Source organism: Lathamus discolor, chromosome Z (genome assembly GCF_037157495.1).
Source record: "Lathamus discolor isolate bLatDis1 chromosome Z, bLatDis1.hap1, whole genome shotgun sequence".
NCBI classification, from domain to species: domain Eukaryota; kingdom Metazoa; phylum Chordata; class Aves; order Psittaciformes; family Psittacidae; genus Lathamus; species Lathamus discolor.
Genome location: NC_088909.1, coordinates 44,452,053 through 44,468,547, shown reverse-complemented (window position 1 = coordinate 44,468,547; position 16,495 = coordinate 44,452,053). Strand labels below are relative to the sequence as shown.

The 16,495-nt window shown below is 40.0% G+C and overlaps 1 protein-coding gene across 4 annotated transcripts in view; it reads left to right on the top strand.

The window, feature by feature from the left end:
• Positions 1-16,495, top strand: part of MCC (MCC regulator of WNT signaling pathway) — a 221,468-nt gene that overhangs the window by 52,520 nt on the left and 152,453 nt on the right. Inside the window, exon 1 of one of the 4 annotated variants that reach the window (XM_065663560.1) lies at positions 2,798-3,347. The exons of the other annotated variants lie outside the window; for them this stretch is intronic. Within the exon in view, the coding sequence (XP_065519632.1) occupies positions 3,291-3,347 (57 nt within the window). The 5' untranslated portion in view covers positions 2,798-3,290. Of the gene's footprint in view, positions 1-2,797; positions 3,348-16,495 lie in introns of those variants that run through there. 4 annotated transcript variants of the gene reach the window in all.

The window sequence follows — 16,495 nt, the reverse complement described above, 5'->3', positions numbered from 1 at the left end:
CTGGCAGCGCAAAATTGGCATACCTGAGATTTTTCTTTGTTTTCTTTGAAGCCTGACTTTGGCACAAGTCAATGGGAAAATACACTTCAGCTTCATCAAAGTTCTTTGGATCCTGCTACTGTATTAGATCCCTTACATGTATTTGAAAATGGTGGAACTGCGTAGAGACAATTGTTCAGGTCTTTCTGGAAATTTTTTGATGTAATGTTTTCATTCAGTTAGTAAAATAAGCCTATTTTAGAAGAATGGTTACATTTAGTCTTAGCCATCTCTCCACAATAAAGAAATGCCCTCAGAGTTTACAAAGACATTGAAACAAGCAGTGCCAATACTTAAAGGTTAGTTAAGAGTTGATGCCTTCTGACTAAGAAATGTATAATCCCATAACACTCCGTGCAGAGATTGGAATGGGAGTCAACTTGGGTTAAAGTAAAACAATTTTTTTTCACCGGAATTTGGTTTAACTGTCTGTTTTTGTGTGTGTATTACAATTATTTTTAAGTTATAAATAAACTTTGTTCTGAAAGTATCTGCATGTATCTCCTATGTTTTTGTGCACATCTGAAACTATGAATTCTGCTATTGTTTTCAGTCAGGAGCTGTTTCTTTCCACCATATTACTGTATGGAGGAACATAAAGAGTTACTGAAGGAGGTAGAAAAACATCCTGTGCAGCGTCTGGGTATATGACCACATGTATCTGGGTATAGATTTTGAGCATCCTACACCATTATGTTTGGGATGCATCCATAGTATCATGTGGTTTGTCTGATGGCTAGTCTGCCAGGAATGGACAAGAATGGTGAATGGGGAAAGCAAATAAAGACTTTTAATTTCTAAATGCCTGTTTATAGTCATCTGGGAAGTATTTGGCAACATAGAGATATAGTAGAGGAAATGCAGTATATTGAGGCCATAATTAATATGGCGTTTATTTTAGAAAAAGAAACCCACAGAACTTTATTCTTAACTAATTCTGAGACTCATCCCTGTGTTGGTGAGCTTGTGATACATGTGACAGAATTGGACAAAGATCAGATAAGATTCTAAACATTATACGAAGGAATATAAAAGTTGATAAGTGTAATGATGTAAAATACAAAGGCTTTTATAACCCTCCCATTGGTGAAAGCATGACTTGGTAAAACATTTTTAAACGTACTGTGTCAGCTGCAGGAGTTCTTGAACTGAAGCTGCTTTTTAATCATGTATGAAATATGAGGTAAGTCATTATGCAGTACCTATGTTCCTGGGTATAAAACGCTGTCGATCAAAACTGTTGTGGATATGCTGTTCCATACTGCAGTCTGTGTCTTCCTGGCTTCCTGTCCACTGGAGAGGGGAAGCAGTTCGTCGCAGCGTAGCAGTGTTACATGCTGTGTCTGAGAGAGTAGCCATCTGCCAGCAGAGAGCAGTGCAGCCCGCTGCCCGTCTGTGAGGGTCGATAAACGGAAACACATGTCGGGAACAAAGCGGATGAGTAAGGGAAAACACATAGAGAAGCACTAAACGTAGCGACAGAACTGAATTGTAAAGATGAGGCAAAGAGGATTCTCTCAAGGAGGAAAATAATGAAGAATGGAGGCAATGCAAGGAGGGCGTGAAAAGAGAAAGGGAAACCCAAAAATACAGACTACTAGAAAGCAAATTGGAGAACAGGAGGAAAAAAAAAAAAATCCAGAAGGGAAAGGCTGGAAAATTGACATGGAGGATGAAAGTAAAAAGTATTGTGGAGAGATTGTGTAATTCCCCTTTCCTCCTGTGAGAGAGCAGAGTTCCTTATGGTGGGCATGGGGGAAGAACAGGGACCCAGAAAGCGCTACTGCTTTTTAGTATGATAGAGCAATAGGTGTTTATCTTGGTTCTTTTTCTTAATGCACTTTCTGTATTGTCATTTGGATGAATTATCCCTGTGTCTGCATACTGATGTTAATCTGTAACAAGAATAAAAAAAAAAAAAAATCACAAAGTGATTTTCAAAATGTTGGTCTTGGAGAGCATTGTTTCCCATGGTAATTTTTTTTTTTTCAGTAGAGTTGTGCCACAGCTTGCACAGTATTTATTCCTGTTTCTCATAGTTTTTGTTGTTCTGTTGTGTTTTTTTTTAACTTACTAGGCACTTTAATAATACGTTGTATTAAGATGATCAGGTAAATTTCAGCTGCAGAGTATGGTATTTCTTACATCTAACTCCAAAAGTACATCATAATCCGGCATTATGAAGTGTGGGGCTGTCACTGTTTTAGAGGATAAAAGGAGGGGGAAAGAAGGTTGTCTGTTCTTACAGTGGGTGCAGCAGGTCCACAAAGCCAGCTTGTTAAAGATTTTCCTAGATTATTAGTTGAATACTGAAAGTGAATGGGGTTTTTTTCTCCCCTTCCTCCTGTAGCATCTCCCCAAAGTCTTTGTAAAATGTCAGCGTGTTATGTAAAATCTGCAGCTTTCTAATGGTGCTTTTGGGCTTACTGTGACCTTTAGAAATTGTTACAAGCCCCATCCCCGTAAATCCCCCAACTTTCCTTAATTGCACATAGGAATAGGAACCCAATTTATTGTTATCCAGGTGGCATTTCCTTTCCTTAGCTTTATAGTATTGTGTATAGTAGTTAGCATGCAGAAAGCTGGAAAGATGCCTGTAATTCCAAAATGAACTCTCTGTAGCTGTCTCCCTCCCACTTACACTCTCGTTTAGTACCGCCCCTTCCATGAACCCTTTAGCCAGCAGCAAGACAGCTGTGTTTGATCATAAACCACTTAAACTCCAGGCTCACTGGCAGGGGAAACTTTAGCGTGAAGTGCAGCATTGGTTCATCTCGAATAGAGGAGCTTTTTTCTCTTTTCCTTTCTACCTCCTGGAAGACTGTAGCAGCACTTTCCTTTTAATTTCTCTGTGAACTTGCATGAAGCTCATCAAATTTTTCTGAGTACGTTAGTGGCATTGGGAAATGCTCTTAGAGCTGTGGAAAAGAGCAGCACAGAACAAGCAGCAGAGATGAAGCACACCTTGGAGATGGACTAAGCCTGGCAAGCAGTTACTTCCCTGCATTATCTGAGCACTTTACAATATTAGCAAGTCTCTTGCAGCAATGGATTGTCTGTGAAGTCAAAATCAGTTTGGCTCTTCTAGTAGATTTTGCATTGTTAATTTAAACTATCAGTGTGGAGTAAAAATGGCTGTCTAGAGCAAAATGTGTCAGACATAAAATTTTGGAAAAGAAAGTATTGAATCAGTTGAACAAAGCTTTGAAGCATTAAAATCTGCAGAAGTCATCAAGCCGAGAAGTCTAATCATGAATTCTGGAGTTGCTATGAAATATGGAAATGACTCCCCTGCAGAGCTGAGTGAGGTAAGCAGTTTCAGTGCCCTTCTTTATGCTTTAGAAAGAAACGCTTCCCTTCGGGGCTTTTCAGTATGCAAGCAATGCAATTAAAAATTAATAGAATATGTATTTTGTTGTAACTTGTTATGCCAGTCAGGAAATGACTGAACTTTTTTGCTGCTTTACTCTGAATAGATGGTGAAATCCAAATTATTGTAACCACGTAGAGATGTTTTTCCTGTTACCCTGCAGTAGAGTTTGCCTTGCCTCCAAAGAGCTGTCTTTATACCCAACAATAATTTTGCAGTAGGTGAAATACAGAGATCTCAGCTGAGATTAAGCAGATGGTGACTAATTTAGGAGGAGAGTGGGGAGAATGGAAGATGACAAATATTTATTTGTAAGCAACAATGTGGTCAGAAGTTTTGTTTGCTTGTATTTAGCCATGGTGATGATGTGTCTGTAGGTTAGATGAATTAAGTTACTTTTATTCTTTGCCTAAGAAAAAACAAGCCATGCAAAACTTTATGCTTTTCCACTGGTAGTAAGCTGTTATTTCTTACAGTTGTGGGTATGTCTGCTTTTTTATAATAAGTCTGTGTGTGTTATGTTTTTAATAAATCTGAAATTATAGCCATATCGATGTTATGCAAATGCTTAATAAATATTTTAGAAATAGCGTATTTTATCAATTACCAAAATGTCTTAGGTATGTCATCCTTTACAGGCTTTACTGAGAACTGCTCTTTTAGTTATGCTGCAAAATCCAAAGCATTTGATTAAGGTCACTTTGTAGAAAATTGAATATGCAGCCTGTATTGTCCTAGTTTAACTGAAATGCTTCTCTTTCCCTTTTACCAATATCTCTGATACAGCTTTTACTGTAGCATATAATTTGTTTATATGTGTAAATATTAGATAGGGTATGCTTGGCAGAATGAGAGAATTGACATTTTCTGGCATTCATTGTACAGAGAAAGGAGACACTGGGGTATAGAATGGGAAATAAATCAGTAGGCTAGTGAGGGCGACAAAGTGTAGGGGGAGGAGGCAGAGTATATATGTAAGACCTAAGTAAATACAGTATGCTGCTAAGCAAGAGGAACAACACATTTGTGACTGGGCAGTTCTTGTGAAGGACATTTCATGTGTTCCTCCTTTAAGTACAAAAGAGTTCAATTTAATTAATTCTGTGTTACTTTTAAAATAATGCATGTATGTGTCTAGCAATGCAGCATAAATGGGAGTCGTAAACATAACATAAAAGCTCAGGTTACTTTTGCTAGGAGTTTGCCACAGCCTTTCTGGCTACAGTTGTATTGATGGCCTGCTGATTACTGCTTTCTGTCCCCTCAACATTTAATTTCCAAGACTCTGCAGGATCACATAAAACACGGAGTGGCACAAAGATTTGATGCTTGGGTTGTTATTTGAAGCAAGGTAGCACTGCTGCCTTGAAATACTACTTGTGAGAGTTTTGCTTCACACTTCCACAAAGTAAGACTTTTGTTGTAAGAAATACCTTTTTCTTCCGATGTTTTTAACACGGAAAATACTGAAAAAAACTGTGTAACTATGCACTGTGCAGCATTTTTGTTGTGGGGGTTTTGTTTATTTTTTTCAACAAATTTACTATTTAATTCACTTTTGTCCTCTGGCACTGTGGGTGAGTTAGAAATAGGGCCCTTTCTGACTGCAGACATACTAGGGAAGATCTTGCACTCCTAACTTTCACTAGCTGCTACTCATCATCGCTTTGCTGCTAGTCTTCATCTTTGGGATTTTTGCTGCTTGTACGAATGTGCTTTCAGACTGAATCATGCCAAGGGCCAGGTCAGCTTCAGTTTGCCTGGTCTTAGATAAAACTGTGTGTTTTCAACAAAGTATGGAGGCCTTACAGCGTCATCACATTCCACCTCCCATAGAGGAAAAAATGTGTTAAGTACTCTGAGACAGTTAGTTCCTCACCTCTAACCATTATTCAGTTACTCAGCCAACTCCCTGTGGTTTGTATGCTCATATTAAGCCTTTTCCTATTGTTGATGGGTGCTGTTTTGCTTGCTGTAGCTGAAGATGGAAAATCCTGGCTAAAGGCTCTACCTATGGTTTGTGTATCTGTGTTTCTCACCTGTATGTCATGCTCTCCCCCTTTTCTTTCGTTTCTGGCTGTATCTTCTCTATGATGTGTTTTGGTTTTGATCAGTGGAAGACAGTAGTGTTGTGTCCATTTAAACATGGAAAAACTGGCTACAATAAGAATTGATTAAATGATTGCTCTCTTAGTATGTTCTCTTAGTGTGTTTTCAGCTGGACCTTTATCTCTACAGTCAGCTCAGATTTTCACATTACAGTGGGTTGCTACCAGTATATATGTCTGAATGGCAAATATATGATAACAGACCAATAAAGACTACAATTCAGGTGGTGCACAGTGGGTTTTGGTGTAGGTGCCTTGATCTTTTTATCTCAGTACATGGAGATTTTGGCATGAAACTACTGTTATTTGAAATAATCAAGAAAAACTACAAAGCCCTGAAGATATGGTAAATTCTTGAATGAACGTTTTAGACAAAGTAGAAAATGAAATTATTTGAACTCATTCCATTTGTATTGAAACTTTCTAGTGGAGATTTACATATCTTTTGGGGCAGTGGGCAAAAAATTAAGGATTTTTTTTTTTTTCAAGACATGGTGTGATTGTAGAAACTTGTGTTTGGTTGGTGTTTGCTGTCCTTGAACTCTTGCCCCAGTAAATGGAGATCTCGATGGTCTTATTTACTCACCTGCCCCCATCCAAAGGTCATGCAGAAAGCAAAAAAAAAAACCACCAACTCTCTGATTTCTGTCATAGGTCAATCAGACATCTACAGAACTTACACTCTATGGTTTCTTAGCTCCAGAGTTCAAGCTCTTGTTTACTGATAACATACATTGGTATTTTACCCCATTTCTTCTGCTTTTTCTCCCCCTCAACTTTTTCTTTCTTCTGTCCAAAGAAAGAAAGATTAACCAATATGCTGTTTGCATAGTAGTTACAGCATGTTATAACTGCATAGAGATATAGAAGTAGTAGTATTATTTTTACATAGCAAGGTTTGCTTGGTGGTGATGTTAGATTTGAGAGGTTTTAAACATGTTTCATTAAGAGAGGCAAATTTAGAAACTCCAGAATTTGCAGATGGCTGTTGCTATACTCCATGAGAATGTACGACAGCCTTTGATACTTTTGTAAGTAAGTAACAGCGTCCAACCAAGCTTTGTCTGTCCTACCGTTGTGGGTTTTGACAGGGTTTTCACCCGTCAAAATTAGGGCTTAACATAATTCATGGAGTTTGCTTTTTAAGGATTAAACAAGAAAGGATGTAATTTGTATGCAATACATGCCACCCAAATTAGGTAAGTACTGTTTGGATCCCTTCAATGTTTTAGTCATACAATACTGTGAACATTTGATGTAATCACAAGGTGTATTTTTAAAGCCAACATTGTGAACATTACTGAAAGCACGTAAAGGTAAGCTGTTTGGTGCATAGAAACTGCAATAACAGACTGATTTTTCATAGCTAAAAATTTAATGTTTTATCAGCATTTATATGTTTTGTACATACTCAGTGTTTCTGCAGAAAGAGATGTTCATCTGGAGATACAGTCTATATCTTCTTCTTCCGAATTCAATGACACTACCTGGCTTTAAGCTCCAGCATTCTGTGGAGGTATCCCTGCATACTAGCTTTGTTCTTGTATGTTCCCCTGGCCATCCACTATTGAGATGGTGCATTGAGTTAGGGAGACCTGTGGTCTTACCTGTTGGCCTGAATGTGGTCAGCAGTTATGGCCTTGCTTAATTATGGGACAGTTTAATAGCATAGGAACATGAAGAAAATACAAGTACTGACATTAATGATATTTTTCTCAGTTGAATACTTAAGAGCTAAATGATGCTTCTTTTGCACAGCAAAATTAGAGGATACCACAGTGCTTTAAATGCATAATTTAAACTTTCTGCTTCATTCTTTGGGCTCAGAAGTCGAATGTTTAGAATGTGAATGTTGTGGCTTGCAGCATTAGCAACAGCTGCATATTCATTAAACCTTTACATTGAGTGGCATAAACAGATGGGCTATTTGTCTTGGAAAAAATAGTAACTTACTTATTTGTTTATTTTAACAATGCAGTATTTAAAATACTGGGAAGGGAAGATAGGATTTGAGGTTTGTATTTGTGTAGGAAGCAGAATAGTGAGTTCATAAGAAGCAAATTCCATTACGTAATACCAGATGTGAAGAAGTAAAGAAAGAGCCAAGTTTCAAATTAAATTGTGACATTTTTATAACATTATGATAGGACAATATTGCAGTTTAAAGTTTGTGTTCCACTGCTGCTATACTTACAGATTACTATTTCAGGAAAAAATCATGTAGAAGGAAGAAAGAAAAAGGCTGCATGGCTTGAAATTGTGTATCTGAGGTGAGTGACAAAGTCTGAGGAGAGCTGTGGGGTGAGGTGGGTAACCAGCAGAAGAACAGGATATTGGGCCAAGCCTCATTATAAGGGGAAAGTTCAACAGTGGCAATCCCTACCCTGAGGTATTTTTCCATGTGTGCCTGTGTTCTTTAGAACAAGCGTGAGCTTGTGCTTATGCTGTACATATGTATGAGGAAATAACACTGATGGAATGGGAAACAGGTTTTGTATGCTTTCACAGCTAGGTTTAAATCCCAAGTGCTTGTTTCATCTTTCTGGGTTTGGTAGTCTTCTCATTAAGAAAGTCAGAGAATAAATGTCACCCCAGTATTGGGTCTGCTTTCTGAATGGTCTCTGGCCATGCAATAGTCATGTCAGTATACTTCCAGTACTACTACTGAGCAGGTAAATACCATTTCGTACTACAGTTCTATCTCTGCTTCTGGACATGGTGTTGGCTGTGTCAAAGTTTATGCAACTTGTAACAGTGAAGAGTATACTGCATCTTGCCACAAGAGAGGGTATATATTTTCCCCAGCCAGAAGACGTTTTGGGAAGTGTGATTAAATCCTTATTGTTAATCCTTTAAAATATTGCAGTCTTGCAATAAAACAGAGTGGAATGTGGTTATCAAATACAAAGCATGGCGTATTTTAAAACTATTTTTTAACCTTAAAAAGGCTGTGTAACTGTTTTCTTTGCCAACAGTAGACAAAACAAAAAGGCGAACAGTGTTTGTGGACTGCTAAAGCCTTAGAAAAGTGAGCACAGTATGCTTAGATAGGAGAAGAAATGGATTGTAGTGGTGAACTTGGTAAAACTTTCATCTGGTGGCAGCAATAACACTTGTAACCTTATAAAAGTGTTCTCAGCTTTGTTGCTTCACATGCTGAGGTAGAGTTTGTAAATCTGTACTGTACTGTAGTCTTGAGGGGTGTTGGGACAGTAAGTGTGAAATACAACTGCAGAATTTAAGGAGTCCAGTGGAAAACTTCAGTGGACATGCTCCTGGATAGTGACCATACACTTTGCTCTATTTCATAGATCCACTGTGAAATATCCACAGATTATTTATCTCTTTGAAAAATCTAATTTATTTTTATACTTTATTTTTTAAATTTTACGTTAAATTGTATAGGTGAAAGCATCCTTTGAAATGGGAAGATCAGCTTTTCTGGAGTCATTTGGACATCTACAGTTTTTTAATAGACAGGTTTGATTATAGGTTTTCAGTGAGCTGAGCTGGTGATTTTAGGAACGTGGGTCAGAACATGAATGTGAATCCATAGTCATGCAGAGGAGACTTTGGCATGATCAGCCTGTGTAGTTTATAGTGTGACTGATGCAGGGTATTTTCAGTGTAAAAAAACATAGTGACTTCAAAGAATTTCTTTTTATTTATTTTTGTGAGCTGCTTATCAGGCTCAGAGTGTGTTCCAGGCTTGGATGTTATTAAATTGGAGCACTATAAAAAGATTAGTCAGAATGCCCAGACACTGTCAGCACAGACAATGCTCTTCTGGAGCCTCCTAATAAACGAAAAAGAAAAAAAAAAACCCCACCCAAAAAAACAAACAAAACAAAAACAAACAAAAAAAAAAAACCCCAAAAAAAAGGACATAGATTATGTAATGTGTCTGCCTGATATTTTACTATTCCTTATTCCTAAAAAATCATGTTTGAAAATGCCTTATGGCCTAAAAAATCAGCTAGGGCAAATGTATGCTGTGAAAGTAACATTAATTATGGTTTTGAAAAGGAAATGTGTTCCTGGTGCATCTGTGTTTCTTTTGTTATATTTAAGTTCTGTTATGACATTGTATAATATTTCTGGGTGCAAGTGTTACCTATACTGGGAATTCCTGCTTCCTAGAAAGCATGGAAGAACCCATTTGAGCTTTTCTGTGACATGTAGTAATAATATATCAACTTACATACTCTGTAAGGAAATGTGATGATCTCTGAATTCAAAGATTTACTGTGATAAGATCATGGAGGTTTGGTGTGGAGATCTTGTGCTGCTAAAGATAGTGTTTTGCCACTAGAGGTAGCCTGCGTTAGTTAGGCCCATTTAAGAATTTGCCATATAAATTAATTTTCTGCATGTATGATTTGTATTTTTTGTTTGCATTTTACAAAGGCAATCCCAAGCACAAATACAGGCTGGGCAGAGAACAGTTTGAGAGCAGCTTTGAGGAAGAAGGACTGGGGGGTGTTGCCAGCTCACCATGTGCTGGCAGTGTATACTTGCCCCCAGAAGGCCAACTATCTGCTGGACTGCATCAGAAGGATTGTGAAGGTCAAAGAAGGTGATCCTGCCCCTCTACTCTGTTCTTGTGAGACCCCACCTGCAGTCCTTGTTTCCACCTCTGGGGCCCCAGCACAAGAAGGATGTGGAGCTGCTTGTGTGAGTCCAGATGAGGCCATGAAGATGCTCAGAGGGCTGAAGCACCTCTCCTATTAGGACAGGCTGAGAGATTTGGGCTTGTTCAGCCTGGGGAAGGGAAGGCTTTGGGGAAACATTGTAACAGTCTTCCTGTACCTAATGGGGGCCAACAAGAAATCTGGAGAAGGACAATTTACAAGGAATGTAGTGACAGAACAAAGGGGAATGGCTTTAAACTGACAAAGGAGAGATCTAGATTAGATATTAGGAAGAAATTCTTTGCTATGAAGGTAGTGAGACATTGGAACAGACTACCCAGAGAAGCTGTAGCTGCCCCATCCCTCACAGTGTTCAAGGACCAATTGGGTGGAACTGAGGCAATCTGGTCAAGTGAAAGTGTCCCTGCCTGTGTCAGGGCAGGTTGGAACTAAGTGATCTCTAAGGACCTGTCCAACCCAAAACATTCTAGTTTCTGTGATATTTTTAAGATTTAAATTGCTACCATCTCTAGTAAGGCTCTTTAGAAAGGACAGGCCTGGCAGACGGGCAGGGGAAGTTGCTATTTATGTTAGGGATAGACTGGAGAGTATGGAACTCTGTCTGGGGACAGGTGAGCAGTTTACAGAGAGTTTGTGGGTCAGGGTTAAAGGGAAAACAGCCATGGGAGACATTACTGTGGGGATCTGTTACAGAAAACCTGATCAAGAGGACTCTGGATGAAGCCCTCTACAGAGAGATAGGAACAGCCTCATGCTTGCAGGCCCTTGTTCTCATGGGGGACTTCAACCACCCTGACATCTGTTGGAACGATGGCACTGCACGGCACAAGCAATCCAGGAAGTTCCTCGATTGAGTGGGAGACAGCTTCCTTCTGCAAGTAATAGAGGAGCTGACAAGGAGAGGTGCCATGCTTGACCTTGTGCTCACCAACAGGGAAGGGCTGGTTGGAAATGTGATGCTCCAGGGCAGCCTTGGTTACAGTGATCATGAGATGGTCAAGCTCGAGATCCTCAGGACAGTGAGAAGAGCGTGCAGCAAGCTCACTGCCCTGGACTTCAAAAGAGCAGACTTTGGCCTCTTCAGGAACCTGCTTAGTAAGGTTCCATGGGATATAGCCCTGGAGGGCAGGGGGGCCCAAGACTGTTGGTTGATATTGAAGGATCACCTGCTACAAGCTCAGGAGTGCTGCATCCCAACTAGAAGGAAGTGCGGCAGGAGGGCCAGGAGACCTCCTTGGATGGATAAGGAGCTGCTGAGGAAACTTAGAGTGAAGAGGCTTATAAAAGGTGGAAGCAAGGACACGAGGCCTGGGAAGAGTACAGGGATGTTGTCCAGGAAGCTAGGGACCAGGTTAGGAAAGCTAAGGCCCAGTTAGAATTAAACTTGGCTAGGGATGTGAAAGATAACCGGAAGAGATTCTGTAGGTACATTGCAAATAAAAGACAGACTAGGGACAATGTGAGCCCTCTCCAGAAGCTATCAGGAGAACTGGCTACCCTGGATTTGGAGAAGGCTGAGGTTCTTAATGACTTCTTTGCCTCAGTCTTCACTGGCAACTGCCCTGATCGCACCACCCAAGTCCTGGAAGACAGACAAAGGGACTGTGAGAATGAAGACATTGGGCCCCCTCTAGGAGAGGATCTGGTTCAAGACCATCTTAAGAACCTGAACATACACAAGTCCATAGCACCTGATGAAATCCATCTGTGGGTCCTGAAGGAGCTGGCGAATGAAGTTGCTAAGCCACTGTCCATCATATTTGAAAAATCATGGCAGTCAGGTGAAGTTCCCGACGACTGGAAAAAGGGAAATATAACCCCCATTTTCAAGAAGGGGAAAATGGTAACCCAGGGAATTACAGACCAGTCAGTCTCACCTCTGTGCCTGGCAAAATCTTGGAGCAAATTTTCCTGGAAGGCATGCTAAGGCACATGAAAAACAGCAAGGTGCTTGGTGACAGCCAGCATGGCTTCACTAAGGGGAAATCCTGCCTGACCAATTCTGTGGCCTTCTATGATGGGGCTACAGAACTGATGGACAGGTTGCCCAGGGGGGTTGTGGAGTCTCCTACACTGGAGATATTCAAGGCCCGCCTGGACAAGTTCCTGTGTGATGTACTGTAGGTTACCCTGCTTTTGCAGGGGGGTTGGACTAGATGATCTTTTTAGGTCCCTTCCAACCCTTGGGATTCTGTGATTCTGTGATTCTGTGACAGGGGTACAGCAGTTGATGTTATCTACCTGGACTTGTGCAAAGTGTTTGACACTGTCCCATACAACATCCTTCTCTCTAAATTGGAGAGACATCAATTTGATGGATGGACCACTCGGTGGATAAAGAACTGGCTGGCTGGCCGCACGCAAAGAGTTGTGGTCAATGGCTCAATGTCCGGCTGGAGACCAGTAACGAGTGGTGTCCCTCAGGGATCGGTGTTGGGACCGGTCTCGTTCAACATCTTTGTTGGTGACATGGACAGTGGGATTGAGTGCGCACTCAGCAAGTTTGCCTATGACACCAAGCTGTGTGGTCTGGTTGATATGCTGGAGGGAAGGGATGCCATCCAGAGGGACCTTGACACGCTTGTGAGGTGGGTTGATGCCAACCTTATGAAATTCAACCATGCCAAGTACAAGGTCCTACACCTTGGTCAGAGCGGTCCCAGGCACAGCTACAGGTTGGGCAGAGAAGAAATTCAGAGCAGCCCTGCAGAGAAGGACTTGGGAGTGTTGGTTGATGAGAAAATGAACATGAAGCAGCTTCAGTGTGTGCTTGCAGCCCAGAAAGCCAACCGTATCCTGGGCTGCATCAAAAGGAGTGTGACCAGCAGGTGATGATCCTGTACCTCTACTCTGCTCTCATGAGACCTCACTTGGAATACTGTGTGCAGTTTTGGTGTCCTCAGCATAAAAAGGACATGGAACTCTTGGAACAAGTCCAGAGGAAATCCATGAGGATGATCAGGGGACTGGAGCACCTTCCATATGAAGGTAGGCTGAGAAAGTTGGGGCTGTTCAGCTTGGAGAAGAGAAGGCTGCGTGGAGACCTTGTAGCAGCCTTCCAGTATCTGAAGGAGGCCTATAGGGGTCCTGGGGAGGAACTCTTCACTAGGGACTGTGGTGATAGGACAAGGGGTTTTAGATTGGACATAAGGAAGAAGTTCTTTATTGTTAGGGTGGTGAGGCACTTGGACGGGTTGCCCAGGGAAGTTGTGAATGCTCCAACCGTGTCGGTGTTCAAGGCCAGGTTGGAGAGAGGCTTGGGTAACATGGTTTAGTGTGAGGTGTCCCCGCCCATGGCAGGCTGGTTGGAACTAGGTGGTCTTAAGGTCCTCTCCAATCCTAACTATTCCATGATTCTGTTCTATGATTCTGTGATTCTATAAACAGAAATATTCCTTGAAATTCTGGAAATAGGCTTACATATTGCAAGTCTATTGTAGTTGTTATACATGAAAATTTGCCATTGAAATTAAAATACTGACATAAATGTTTTCAGATTGTCAAATTTAAATTCATAAGTATTTTTTCAGTATGCTTAGGTGTACTCCACTTATGTGTAAATTTTTGTCCTAGATTGTAAAGTTGACTAGAGTGTTGTCTGTTTTTTTTTGGTTTTTTTTTTTTTTAAGTGACATCTTTGGAAAATATGTAATTGGTATCTGAATTCTAGAGAAAAAGTATAAATCAGTTTTATTTCATCTCAGTTTTTCAGTATTGTTATTTGTGATGACAATTTTTTTTGTCTGGCAAGACATTAAACCAGCTTCTTGGTTGAAGAGTGGCCTTGGCAGTAGAATAGAGAGGGCATCAGAGCTATATGGGACTTGGGCTGTGCTGACTCTGAGTATTATTAATTTCTTAAGAGATAGGTTAAGCTGTGGTGCGAACCCTAAAAATAACTTGAAAGATACTTACAATGAAAAGTCAGATATCAGCAAAGAGTTATGGTAGAATTCAAAATCTGGCATTACAGATAAATTGTGTGCTTTGGAAGCAATCGTGGTAACAGGTAACAGTTTCCACAGTGGACTTCTACATTTCATGGTCTGAAATTCTTTTTGGAGTGCTGCTCCACACTGCTGTTGAACTGCTGCCTCGATACGCACATTGGAAAAGCTACTTCTCTCAGTGCAAGTCCTGCATTATACAAAATATTTTAAACCAATGTGTGAGTAAATATTTAGCTTTAGGAGGTGAACCTGAAATTGAAGCAGGAAAACTTGTGGTGCTTGAATTTGTGTTTTTAAACGTAACTTTCAGATGTTTCTTTCTGCAATATCCAAATGCCTCTGTTTCAAAGTTAAATATTTCTAAATGCAGATAAAAATGTAATCAGTGTGCATGAATGAAAAGTTACTATCACTTCTTAAGATCCTTTTACTTTGTAGTGGGATTGGACATCATTGCTTGTTTATGCTTGTGTATTTCCACTATTTTCAGCTAAACAAGAAGGTGTTGTAAAGAACAGCTAATTATGAAATTACTGTTACTGTAATTCTAAACATATTTTTTGCTATTAAGGTATAGAACATTGAGCAAAATAAGGTGGAAATAGTTTACTGTTGTTAAAACACTAGGCTTTTCTTTGTGTATTAAATATGTATAGTAATTAGGAAATTCCAGCTTTTTTGTTGGCCTTGGTTTTGTAATAAAGCTTTAAGAAAGATTTTGTATTGTAATGCAATGACAGCGTTAATATTTTTAGGTGGAAGTAATACTGACATCTATTAATGTTGCTTCCTGACATAAACACCTGTTGCATTCTGCGTTTGCAAGCCTATTAATCATTGAAATTGCTGTCTTTCATAAGCTGAATTTCTTGGGAACATTATCAGACAAAATGTTATATTCATTTCCACAAATTAAGCTAGTGAAACAGACAAAACTTCCTCATGTTAAAAACACAGGAACATCTGGTGATTCTTTCTGCTGCCACATACCTTTGCAGTAGAAATTGGAATTTGCCAGGTTATTAGCATTTATGTGTTTTTCTATTAGCTGATCTCGTGAAGCTATTCAGGGAAGGAGGCAAAAATGTTTGCAAGTGCTCAGCACTAGATTTGTCTGTAACACTGTAGCTAAAGCTTCCACAGTGAAGATTTCAATAGGTTTGCTTTATCTCAGAGATTACTGTCAGTCTTCCACAGTCGTTCCTTGGATTTTTGGGTTAAGCTACAGTTATGACAAGGTGTGAAGATGTCTGGACTCAGACAAATTCCCAGACTCGACAGTTTCTGAAGATCATGCTTTCTGATTAGAAGTTGTAAAGGACAAGAGCTGGATTTGAAAATTGAGAAGAGACGCAAGGGAGGGTAGAGCCTTGCTGGCAGGTACAAAGGAGGCTGAAGGTTTGCTGGAAGGAGAACCCGGGGCTTGAAGTGAAGAGGTGGCACAGAAGGACATGGTCACAGAGGTCAGTGGGAGCACTTGTTCGGCAGGAAGCTGAGTGTGTTAAAGGTGTCTGTGCTAGGAGATGAGGATGGAGACCTGTGAGTTTGAGAGAGGGCAGCTAAGAAAGGGAATGGGTGAGACATGGCTGTGGGCCATGGAACAGCAAGCTGTGAATAAAGGGGAATGGAAAAGAAGCCCAGAAAGGAGAGACTAGATGTGAATAGATGTGGGTATAGGAAATATATGCAAGCTTCCCATCTGTGCAGAGATAAAGCATGCAGTTGTTCTTTTAATACATTAGTGCAAAGGCTTTGAATTATGTTTGTATTAACATTGTAAATCCAGCATGTCTAAGTTTTGGATTCTGGGCTTTATTACTGGTTGCAGTATTATTGGTTGCATTCTAAATTTTGGAAATGCTTCAGCAGGTGGTTGCTGGATTTTATTGCAGATTACGAGGATATATCACAAAGTAAAAATCTGCATCAGGCTTATGGCCATCTGCTGATGACTGAAACGAGATACTGTTTTAAAAATTTATACATTTTAAAATGTGTGGGTGTTTCAGTGTTTGCTAGAATCCACAGCACCTCTGGTTTCTGATATGCCAGAACAACTTTTGGAAATGTTTCTAAGAGACTAAATTAATTTTGTTGCAGTTGTGGATTTACAATTGTCAACACACAACTATGATAGATTGCTTGATGACAGAGAAATATAGGATCACTACTGTGCTGTGTGATAAATTCAGAATTATTTGAAAACTTTGTACCTTTGTGAACCATACTTGCAGAAATTTGAGTGAAGCTGGTGTTCCCACAAAAAAGCACAGGTGCCTGTCTTGCAGTGTCTATCCTTTGCAGACTGTAAACCCAAATATATCATTTACTTGCAATAATATTGTTATCTGACCTTCATCTGAGATGACCCTATCC